The following is a 12,171-nucleotide window of genomic DNA, read 5'->3' on the forward strand; positions in this document are numbered from 1 at the left end:
TGCTCAGCCTGCCCAGTGCCGGGATTCCATGTATGCACTGCCGTGCTCAGCCTGCCCAGTGCTGGGATTACATGTATGCACTGTTGTGCTCACTGCCCGGTGCCGGGATTACATGTATGCACTGCCGTGCTCAGCTTTCATTTCTAAGTCATAAGCGCTAGGGACTGGGCTCTTATCCTCACGCTTGTGTGACAGGTGTTTTACTATCTGAGGCCCCAGGCCCTTATTTTCTTCTGTTCTTCTATTTTCAGTTATATCACTTTTTTCTTTAAATAATTAATAGATTTATGATAACTGACTTGAAGTCTGTCCGCTAACTCTGCCATGTCTGTTGCTTTTTTTTAAATTTTATACGTGAATATGATCAACATTAATACTACAAATTTGACTCAATGTGCCTTTGTTTTGTTTTGGTTTTGGTTTGTTTTTTCAAGACAGGGTTTTTCTGTGTAGCTTTGGAACCTGTCCTGGAACTCTCTCTGTAGACCAGGCTGACCTCGAACTCACAGAGATCCGTCTGCCTCTGCCTCCTGAAGGCATGAGCCACCACCGCCCGGCTTCAACTTGCCATTTTAAAAAGATTTATTTTATTTTGAAATGTGAGGATGTGTATGGTTAGTGTCCATGAGTACAGGCGCCCAGGGAAGCCAGAGACATTGGATTCCCCCAGAGCTAAACTTACAGGTAATAACCACGTGGATGCCGGAAACTGAACTTGAGTCCTCTGCAAGAAGAGTATTTGCTCTTACCCACTGAGCCATCTCTCCAGCCCTGTATGGTAGTGAAACTTGAACACTTCCTGGGCCTGTGTGAACTTGGCGCTGGCCAGTTTTACAGTGCCCTCCTGGCTGATCCTTGTTCATTGGCTGTTACTGTCCAGCCACATAGGTTCCCTCGCATCTGCAGCTCAGTTCTTAGCCAAGGCTTCATGTAAACTGTGTAAATTGCTGGTACTTCACCCATCCCTCCTTCTTTTTGGGTAACTTTGCCTGGAAAGTTCTGTTTACTAATTTCGCCCCTTTCAGACTCCAGTCTCTTTATCTTCAATTTAGCAAGGTTGGCACACCCTGTTGGGGCTCCCCACTCGGTGCTGTGTAATACAATGTCACCAGGGAAAAAGCAAGGCCCAGCTTCCTTCAGGGGCCACAGTCCTGCGTGCCTGATATGTAATACAGAAAGCATTCATCCTCTTCTGTATGGGTTTGGAACTGTGTAAGGAAGGCGGGTCCAATCTATCATGGCTGCGGGTGAGTTTTCCTGCTTGCTTTCATTAGTTTCTTCTCTCTCTCTCCTCTCTATCTTTCACTTTCCTCTTTCTTTCTCCTTTCTTTCTTTCTTTCTTTCTTTCTTTCTTTCTTTCTTTCTTTCTTTCTTTCTTTCTTTCTTTCTCTTTTCCTAGGTTTTTCAAGACAGGGTTTCTCCCTGGCTGTCCTGGAACTAGCTCTGTAGACCAGGCTGGCCTCGAGTTCACAGAGATCCGCCTGCCTCTGTCTAAGTGCTGGGATTAAAGGCGTGCGCCACCACTGCCTGGCTCTTAGTTTCTTTTTAATGGAGGTGAAATTTATATATCATAAAATTGTCCATTTTGCCTCTTTATCACTTAGTCAACTTTTAAGATGGTCTAAATTGGAATTTAAAAGATGGCTCCAGTGCCCATGTAAATGCTAGGCAGGTGTGGCATCCAGTATTTGTGAAGCGGAGATGGGATCCCTGCACAAGTGACCATGCTAGGCTAACTGAATGGGTAGACTAGCTGAACGGGTAGACTAGCTGAGTGGGTGGGTAGACTAGCTGAGTGGATAGACTAGCTGAACGGGTAGACTAGCTGAAAGGGTAGACTAGCTGAATGGAGTGAGCCCCAAGTTCAAGTGAGAAACCCTGCCTCAGTAAATGCTGAAGTGGAGAACAGTTGAGGAAGACTCCAGGTGTCACCCACTGGCCTCTACTCTATGGATATATACATGCAAAAAAATAAGAAAAGAAGAAAGGCCTAAATTAATACGGCAAATTCATCCATTTAATTCTATTGTCATAAAGGATCTGAAGAAACTCGCTCTGTGTGAGGTGTTGGGAAACTGAGCATCCGTACTGGCCTGTCCAAAGAGAATTTGTTACCTGACTGGAGTCACGTTGGTTCCTGTCATATGGTGAACACACGTGATGTGTTCAGCTGATAGCTGCATTTGATGTATTTATTTGATGAACGCAAATACACTGGAGAACAACAGAAAATAAAGGCAAAGAAGCCTAGTTCAGAATCCCCTGCACGCATTGTGTCATATTTTAACCTGAGTGCCGAATCTGTGTATTTCTGCTCTCCTACGTCCTGCTGGCTACGGCTGTGTCTCCCCTGCGATCACCCACTATGACCATCTGTGTTCCTGCCTTCTCCTCTAAGTCTGACCCTGCTTCAGAGGTCTTTCATAGCACAGAAGGCCTTGGCTCTTGTGGTTTTCAGAGAAGACACCTTGTCTAAACTGTGAGATGTGCTTCTGCAAGAACTCTCTGAGCAGCTTGCAAAAGCAATCTGTGGTAAATGTGAATACGGTGGCCTCACTCACGGAGCTTTTAAAAAGACGAAGGTTGGCAGAAACCTTGAAAACTGACAGGCATTTATGGGGTGGAGGTCAGGACAGAAGGCTGGAGGATCAGGAGTGGGGTTTGAAGGTCAAGGGAGACATGGGACATGGGGAAGAGGAACTAGTGGGGATAGATTTCTGAGGTAAGTTTTGTTTGACAAGTTATGGTGGGTTTTTTTTTGTTCTTTTTTTCCTTCTTTTTTTTTTATGAGACCATATTAGGCAAGACATTTTACAAAGGAATAAACTGATTTGGAAACCAGGTGGCTTGCACCTGCAGGCCCAATCTAGACCAGCCTGGGCTATACAATGAGACCCTGTCTCAAAAAGAAAAATACAGAACCTTCAGTTTGCAAAATGAAATATACGAAGTGTGAAATCTGCTCTAAAGGTGTTATTGTTGTATTACTGGACAGTCGCAAATGTGGTTAAAAGGTGTTGTATTACCGTACAGTCGTAAATGTATTATTTATTACCATACAGTTGTAAGTGTGGTTAAAAGTCATCAAAACTTGTGGGTTTTGAGACAGAATCTCTTTCTGTACATAAGAGATTGAGCTCAAATTCACAATCCTCCTGCCTCCACCCGAGTGCTGGGACTGTAGGCGTGTATCACTACAACCTGTCTAAACTTGGTTCACCTTTTGACAGCATGCGGTGAGAACAAACAGGCTTTCTCTCCCGTAGCTAAGCTGCCTGCCGCCTCCTGAACACCATTGTATACTTCATTTATATTTGGGCGGAAGTCTGCAGATTGAGCCATTTGTTGCCAGTTAGATTTTCAGGTTTAAGTGATTTTCGTAGCTCTGAAAGTTTTCCCTTTCTCCCCCTCAGTTTTACCCGTGAGGGCCAGGGAAAAGTCAGGGAAAGCTTCATCAACAAATGGAGCCTTTCAGAAGTCAAATCCATCTTGTCCGTAATGAAGAAAACCCTAGCGTCAAAGACACTCGCAAGTATCAGTGTAAGCAAAAGTCTGTCTGGAGTCTTTCTCGGCAGCAGCTGGACACACTGTCATACTGCAGTGCTCCGGCAGGCGCGCTTGCTGGGTGCAGTCAGCCAGCGCTCTGCAGGCTGAGATGGGAGGGTTGCGACTAGTTTGAGGCCAGTCTGGGCTCCAGAGTGAGATTTGGCCTCAGGAAAAGAGGAAAACAAACATAAGTGCATGTACACGCGTACACACACACATAAGCACACACAAAATGCACACATGCGCGCGCACACAACTTCTGTGAGCTTTTTATGATTTTTCTCACCCATATGTGTTTAATTTCTTAATTAAAAAAATTAATTTTGGCATTAGGCCGGAGTTTCTTTTCTGGCAAAGCTAAATTTCCTACAAACTTGTAAGAATGCACGCAAATCAGAATGAACACAAAGACAGACGTCACATGACTTCCTTAATGTGGACGCTAGAGGGGAAAAGAGGGCATGAAACTGAAATGGGGGGGGGGAGTTGAATAAGAGCGGAAGAGGGAGGGAGGGAGGAGGCTCAGGTACCTCATGAGCATGTATGTGGACGCCGCAAGCACTCCCAAATATACATACAGCAGGAAAAGTGATTTTAAAAACTGTGGACATGGTTTAAATGGAAGCTGTGGAAGTTCTGAAGAGCAGTTTCTATGGCAAGAATGAAGGGGGGGCCGCAGGGGATGGGGCAGGGGGGCGGTGTACACCAGTTTAGTTTGGTCAGCTGTACGGCAAAGCCAGGCTAAGATAGTTCCCTGCTTGTTAATCAGGGCCACGCAGATGAAGCGGGAGGAAGGATGACCCTACCTCAGGAAGTTCTGAATGGATGCTATTTATAACCACTGTGCAGCGGAACTTGAGAGCAGGTCTCTGCTTAGTGGCAGGAAAAGTTGCGGCCAGCCTTCCTTCACATTTGAGGAAGCGGTTTGTGGCGCTGGAGGGGGTGCCGCCTCTGGGAAGGGAAGGATGGGAACAGTGACTGCTGAGCTGAGTCCAGGGCTCCGCAGCCAGAGACAAGATAATGGGTGCCTTTGGGTTGTGACTCTTCAGCAGTCTGTGTGAAATCCTGTGTTGCAAACAGTTCAGCTGAAGTAAGGGTGGGTGATGGGCTAATACTACTTAGTAACAGAAGACAGGAGGAGGAAATTAGCTGCCGATGTGTTTGCGAGTCGGTTCCTGTCTAGACGTGTAAATACACTTCTTAATTACGAGGTGCACTTCTGCTTCTGTGTGGTTTTTTTGTTTGTTTGTTTGTTTTGAGACAGGGTCTCACTATGTAGCCCTGGCTGTTCTGGAGCTCACTATGTAGACCAGGCTGGCCTTAAGCCCACAGAGGTCCTCTGCCTCTACTTCTACCTCCTGAATGCTGGGATTAAAGCCTGCACCACCATACCCAGCCTTATGTGTGATTTTTGCAATATTGCACTGGTCCCTGTTTCATTAAGAGAGCGTTCCATAGAGAACAGATCTATGAGCTGACAGTGTGTGTTGCTCAGTGAGAGCGCTTTGCCTAGTGTGCACAAGGCCCTAGTGTTAGCATTCAGGCGCTATGCCGGCCTGTCACCTGGCAGGATGCATTTGCCAGTACTCTGTGCTCATGTCTGCTTCCATCCCTGTCCCTGTCCCCCCTGCCGGTCTCCCCCACATCCCTCTTTTCCCATTCCCTTCCCCCAATAATAAAACCCTCTGTTACTACTGAGAACTCAAGAACAATGGCAATGGGTTTTTGATCCTACTGCACGTGCTGGCTTTGTGGGAGCCTAGGCAGTTTGGTTGCTCACCTTACTAGACCTGGATGGAGGTGGGTGATCCTTGGACTTCCCACAGGGCAGGGAACCCTGATTGATCTTCGGGCTGATGAGGGAAGGGGACTTGATCAAGGGAGGGGGAGGGAAATGGGAGGCGGTGGCGGGGAGGAGGCAGAAATCTTTAATAAATAAATAAATAATAAATAAGTAAGTAAATAAATAAAGAAAAGAAAAACCCCTCTGTTGCATGATGGTGTCTCTCACCATTTCTTAAGTTATAACATCTAGTGCCACAAAAAAAGAATTGACTCATTACATAATAATGTATGTATTTTGCAAAGTATTAAATATAGCAGAGTATTAAAGCTGACCGCTGAAGAAATAGTATCAGGAATATTTTCTTAGTAGCATTAGCTTTATGGAGTTGAATTACAGGCCCATTTTTTATTCTTACAAATTCAATGTAAATGAACTGTTTAGTGCTAGGTGGGCAGGGTTGAGTGGAGTTTAAAGTCATGAGGTTGTGCTAATATTCCTGTCTCGTTTTAATAGGATTGTTCACAGTACAGTTGTAACTGTCTCAACAAAGATCAGTGATGAGAATTGTTGTTGTTAACAAGATACCTCCAAGTTGAACATGAGAGGAAATGACTGGGATCCCTTCTGTTCTGACAAGATAAGGAATACAGCATTCTCCAGCTACGTGTAATGGCACCTCTCTGAGATCCGTCGCTTGTCATGCACCCCACCGGGAACATGGATGCTGGCTTCACCCGGTCCACTCTTCAGACCCTGTCGCGAAGCCACTGCAGGAACATCAAACAGAAGATCTCCCAGTGGGAAGGAAGGGCTAACGGTGTGACTAAGCCAGCTAGGTCTCACCCGAAGGACTTTGGAGTGAGGTATAATAACTGCCACGCAGCGCTTCCTCCTCACAAGCATCCTTCTGGTGATGGAAGGAGCGACTGTCAGAATGGGGCTTTACCACCCAGGGGTGCAGATGCCAAAAGCCACGGTCACAGTGAGCGTGAAGGCGAGCAGCGAGAGTGTAAAGATGCCCACCCCTCAGAAACTGGACCGGACTCCAACTGGGTGTGTGCTCGGGTCAAGCAGATTGAAAGCCGCAAGGACGTCGCTGTTAATCCAGAGGCTTCGTTACCTCCGGGAAACTTCTATACCTCACAGATACTGTGGAAAAGAATAGAAGCGCTTCCCTCGGAGAAAGTCTTAAATTTGGCTTTAGCACCTTGTGACTCTACAGAAAAAGAACCTAGTTTCAGAGTTCTGGATAGTTCTTATGGAATAACCAAGAGCTTGGAAAATATTTATTGTGAACCCGAGGGGCAAGAATACGGACCCTCTATAAATCCTTTGCCCAAACCCCGTAGGACATTCAGGTATTTGTCTGAATCTGGCGGTGTGCCATATAAAGAAAGAAACTGTGACCCAAAGTACTGTGAGAAGAGTTCCTGCGCAGAGGCTTCTTTGGCCTCGTCTCAGGATCCTGAGCCAAAGAAATACGGTGGGAAGATCAGAGGGAGATCCAAGAGGTACGCCTTCATGTTACAGGCCATGATTTGTAATCTGTGGTTCTTGAGCTGCTCCCCCCGCCCCCACAACTCAATCCAGACCTTCCATTGAGCAAAGGGTTGCTGATAGCATGAAGGGCAGTAGGAGGGGCAGCAGAAGTGTGGAGATTACAGGTGACATTCGACCACCTAGGAGCACCAAGTGCCATCTTCAAGAATTCGAAGGCTGGGTAGGGTGGAGCATATTGTATTTCCATTATCAGGAAGGCTGCTGAGGCAGGAGGATCACCATATTTTGAGGCTAGCCTGAGCTACATAGTGACTTAGAAACCAGTGTGGATTCCATAGCAAGACATGACCTATACCCCCCTTGCCCAACCTCCAAAAGAGCTTTTATCTTTTTTTTTTTGGTTTTCGAGACAGGGTTTCTCCATAGCTTTTGGTTCCTGCCCTGGAACTATCTCTTGTAGACCAGGCTGGCCTCGAACTCACAGAGATCCACCTGCCTCTGCCTCCTGAGTGCTGGGATTAAAGGCGTGCGCCACCACCGCCCGGCCTCCAAAAGAGCTTTTAGATAAGCAGGTTGGTTACTGACTTCATTTAGGATGTGATGGTCTCAGCCTCGCTTTTAATTAGGGAGTAATTAAGGCTGGAGAGCTGACTCAGCAGGTAAGATCACTGACTGCTCTTCCAGGGGACCCGGGTTTTATTCCCAGCACCCACATGGCATCTCACAACTGTCTGCAACTCCAGTTCCAGGAGACCTGACACCCTGTTCTGGCGTCTATGGGCACCAGGCACACAAGTGTTGTTCAGACATGTATGTAGGCAGAATACATACATATAAAGTAAAAACTATTTATTTATTTAGTTAGTTAGTTATGGTTCTTCAAGACAGGTTTCTCTGTGTAACTTTGGCTGTACTGGAGTTGTATAGACCAGTCTGGCCTCGAACTCATTGAGATTCACCTGCTTCTTTCTGCCTCCTTATTGCTGGGACTGAAGGCATGCACCACCTCACCTGACCATTTTTGTAATTTTATACACAAGTCTTTTCCATTTCTGCCTTCTCTTATCGTTTAGAGATCACAGTTTCTAGAGGTGTAACCTTAAAATGTGTCTCCTTTCTTAAGGAAATCCTTTGAATTTGAAGACATTCAGCACTTTCGGAACTCACGGAAGATTCATGAAGAACTCGGGAGAAACGCTGGTTCAGCACTCTATTACACACAGTCTGAGGATAACATCTACGAGGATATCATATGTAGGTGTCCGTGCTTCGCAGGCACGCTTACTGTGCATTTGGTGATGCCCCTCGCTGTACGGCGGGCTTTTCTTTACAATCAAACACATCTTGCTTTAACTTAACTTTGGTTTTCTAATACAAACACATTCAGCATATAAAGTTTTTCGTCATTAATGAGTTTTACAGCTAACGTAACGGATGGCTCAGTTGAGAAGTAGATGTTTGCAGATAGTGTTTTTACAGTTCTTCAGCGTGGTCGGACATTGCAGAGATGTGTACACCTAAAATGCCATTGCTCTTAGCAACCTTCCACCCCGACAAAAACGTAAAGAAAATCTTTAGCGATAGCCACTGTTCCCACTTGATTGTGCTCCTCTAAGCAGTGTTCATCTGGTTTTTAAAGATCCAGCCAAGGAAAATCCCTACGAAGATATTCCAGTGCAGCCATTCCCCATGTGGAGATCGCCGTCAGCATGGAGGCTGCCGCCTGCTAAGAGTGCCTTCAGAACACCCAAGGTACAAGAGAGGCTTCACCACAGAGTACTCCCGACTCCTGTGTGTGCCCCCTCTGTGTGCCCATGTGGAAGGTTGTGCTGGTTTAACCGGGGCCCAAATAACTAGGCTCTGACATGTAGATTTTATTGTCACTGGGAGTGTTTTGTTTCGTTTTAAAGATCAGGCATGCAAGCTTCTTTTTAAAATTGCTTTGCCTTTGCTATTGGTTGGTTAATCTTAGTGTTTCAAAAATAATTTAATACAAATAAGTTTAGATTAGAGCTCCTTAAGCTTTATTGGCAACCCCTTTCACCCAAGGAAAAATGTATTTTGAGATAGGGTCTTACTATGTAACCCCAGCTGGTCTGGAGCTCACTATGTAGACCAGGCTAGCCATGAACTTGCAGAGATCACATGCCTTGTCCTCCAGAGTGCTGGGGTTAAAGTTCTGGGCCACCACGCCCATCCACCCAGGAGATTTCACATGACCACAGATAATATAGGTATGTAATTGGTGTACAGATGAAACCTTTGCTGACAGTAAATCATAGAGATTTATTTTACAACAGTTTTATACATAGCATATTTACCATTATTAAAGACAAAAGCAAATATGCATAGTAATGAGATGGGTGTGTTTATTTTTACAAAAGAATTGAATCCTGGTTGGGTGTGTGGTAGGTGGATACCTGTGTGAGGTCAGCCTGGGTTACTTAGGGAGCTCCAGATTAGCCAAGACTACACTGGGAGACTCCATCTCAACCCTACCTCTACCTATGCCCCCCCGAAAAGGACTGAATCTTTGCAGCATATTTGATACGTAGTATAGAATGACAGAGTTATGGCTGTTTTGGAAATTGAAAATTCTGTCCTAATCCAAAACCAAAGTTCATTTTATGATGCTTACTTCTTTATTATGTATATGGGTGTGCACCATCTGCCTGTGGGTATATGTACGTGAATGCAGGTGCCCTTGAATGCCAGCAGGATCTGGTTGCCTGGAGCCGAGTTACAGACTGTGAGAGTTGCCCAGCTCAGGTCCTCTTAGAGCAGGAACACTCTTAGCCATGGAGGCGTTTCTCCAGTCCCATCCTTTAATGAAGTTTTTTATTTTTTCTTTTCTTTTTTTTTTTTTTATGGTTTTTCGAGACAGGGTTTCTCTGTGGCTTTGGAGCCTGTCCTGGAACTAGCTCTGTAGACCAGGCTGGCCTCGAACTCACAGAGATCCGCCTGCCTCTGCCTCCTGAGTGCTGGGATTAAAGGCGTGCGCCACCATCACCCAGCTTATTTTTTCTTTCTTTCTTTTTTTTTTTTTCTTGTTTTGTTTTTTGTTTTTTGTGATAGAGGTGACAGGGTTTCTCTGTATAGCCCTGAACTGTCCTGGAACTTGCTCTTTGTAGCTCAAGCTGGCCTCAAACTCCGAGACCCACCTACTTCTACCTCTCAAGTGTTGGGATTAAAGACATGCAACACCACTGCCCAGCTTCATTTAATGCCTTTTATTAAGCTCAAATTATCGACTCAAATAGCAATTTTAAAATCAAACATTCTAACAATAAAATCCGCTAACTTGACCCATGCTGAGGCTCAGAGCAGGGAAATATGAAATCTTTACTTTCTGTAAGTAAACCGTCATGTTTGCACAGACAGAACCCTGAGCGTGTGAGATGAAAACCGCCATTTCTAACATGCAGGAGTCTCCCATCTGAACCAAGCGTGTAGTGGTGTCGTATGTCATGACAGTGTGTGAGTGTAGAGGACATTGCTGTGTGTTGAAAGCAGGCCGCAGTGAGGTCACGTCACGCAGCACTCCTCAGCTCTGCCGAAAACCGCCCCAGATTCTGCGTGGCCTGGATTTAAATTAATTAATTGTTGGTTGCTGCTGCTCAGAAACCTTTTCCTATTGCGAGTTTTTTCATGATTCCTCTCATTCAGTTACATTATCAGGCCAACAACCCACGGTTTAAGCAGCTGTGCTTTAGACAGGCCATAAGCTTTTCAGTGCTCTGTTGGTCCCAGTGCTCTGTGTTAAGTTCATCTCAGCCTGTGGCCTCAGTTACCCACCCATTTCCTGAAAGCGTTGGGACTCTTGAGTTGGTGGAGATGGGGCACTGTTGTCCCTTGGGAAGTGGATTGGATCACAGGGATAGAGGTTTGGGTTAGAAAACAGAGAAGCAACTCACAAGATGAGAAGGAACTGCAGAATCCCCATTTGGGATGGCTTTAAAAGAAAGATAAGCATATGAAGACAGGCATTACCAGAGACAATCTTATTTTACCAGTGTGTCTCCTGTCTTAGCTTCCTCCCAAGCCCCAGTTCCTTCAGCGGAAGACTATGGACCTGAAGAACTCTCAAGTGTACTTGCGGTCCAAGCTCACAAAGGACACCACCTTGCCTGTCACCTTAACCGAGTGGAAGCTTTTCCGAGCTGGAGAAGTGGCTAACAGGAAGGCGAGGAATCTCCCAAGGGTGAGGAGTCCCGTACATTCATTCTTGAAACTTTACCCCAGCATCTTAGTAGAAAACAGATAAACGTTACAACGAGCGGAATAGGCTAGACCTTCCCTGCTTTCTCAGTAGATCTGGAAAGCAGCCTTGTGTTTTGAGGTTTTGCTCGTTCAAGAAATCGCACACATGGCTCTTTTGACATTCTCAGTGGATTAGAAACTTCAGCTAGAGAGCCTCCCTTCGGTTATCCTGGCTCTTGTTGAAAATCGGCTGCCTATCTCAAGGAAATGCCAGACTCAAACAAAAGGGGGTCTGTCTATTCCCATTCATTTCTTGTGCCAGAGTTTACAGATTTTCAGTAATGATGAAGAATATGCCATTTATCAGGATTAAAATGTCCTTTCAGAGGTGGGGAAAAGAAAACCAGACTATAGCTTGGTACGAGACATTATCAAAAAAACATATGAAATAAACAACCTTGCCCTCAAGGGAGGGGATCATTTACAAGCAGGGTATTTTAAAAAGATAACTTGTAGCCATGTCTTCTTTTGGGAGAGACATTTATGAGGTTACATGAGAATATTTTTAAACTGTTTAATTCAGATGGTTTCAGGATTGACACATACAGTAGCAGACAATAAACATAATGGAGAAATTGGATCATCGAAATATTTTTCCTTTCATAATGCAAGGTGAATTAGCTCAGATATTCATTTAGTGCATGCGTTTTCTACCTGAACAAAAGTCACAGCTGTTTCTTGGTTAGGGGCTGCCGACTGGTTCCGTGGAAAATCTTGTGTTCCAGAATTAATTTAATTCTTCTGGTGTGTTTCCTGCCCTTGCCTTTGGGCAGGCATCCTGCAGGAGCTCTCTCCTCAGGAAGATGGCTCTGGCACCCTGAAGCCTTCCATGTGATTCCAGAGCAGCAAAGTTGTGTTTATGGAGCACGGATGCAGCCTGAGATCGCTAGCCCCGCCCGAGCAGCGGGGCTAGGAACTGCAGGGTTACAGGAGACAGGAGACGGGAGAGCTAGGCTGTGGCTCAGTGTTAAAGCAGTTGTCCTAGAGCCGGGCAGTGGTGGCGCACGCCTTTAATCCCAGCACTCGGGAGGCAGAGGCAGGCGGATCTCTGTGAGTTTGAGACCAGCCTGGTCTACAAG

At 45.6% G+C, this 12,171-nt stretch overlaps 1 protein-coding gene across 1 annotated transcript in view; it reads left to right on the top strand.

Annotated features, from left to right (window-relative positions):
- The window catches only part of Dennd2c (DENN domain containing 2C), a 72,567-nt gene that overhangs the window by 26,551 nt on the left and 33,845 nt on the right, over positions 1–12,171 (top strand). The window contains exons 2-5 of the mRNA XM_005357134.3: positions 5,846–6,843; positions 7,956–8,086; positions 8,472–8,584; positions 10,863–11,033. Coding sequence (XP_005357191.1) covers positions 6,032–6,843; positions 7,956–8,086; positions 8,472–8,584; positions 10,863–11,033 — 1,227 coding nt within the window. The 5' untranslated portion in view covers positions 5,846–6,031. The remainder of the gene's footprint in view (positions 1–5,845; positions 6,844–7,955; positions 8,087–8,471; positions 8,585–10,862; positions 11,034–12,171) is intronic.

This window comes from Microtus ochrogaster, chromosome 21, assembly GCF_000317375.1.
Source record: "Microtus ochrogaster isolate Prairie Vole_2 chromosome 21, MicOch1.0, whole genome shotgun sequence".
NCBI classification, from domain to species: Eukaryota; Metazoa; Chordata; class Mammalia; order Rodentia; family Cricetidae; genus Microtus; species Microtus ochrogaster.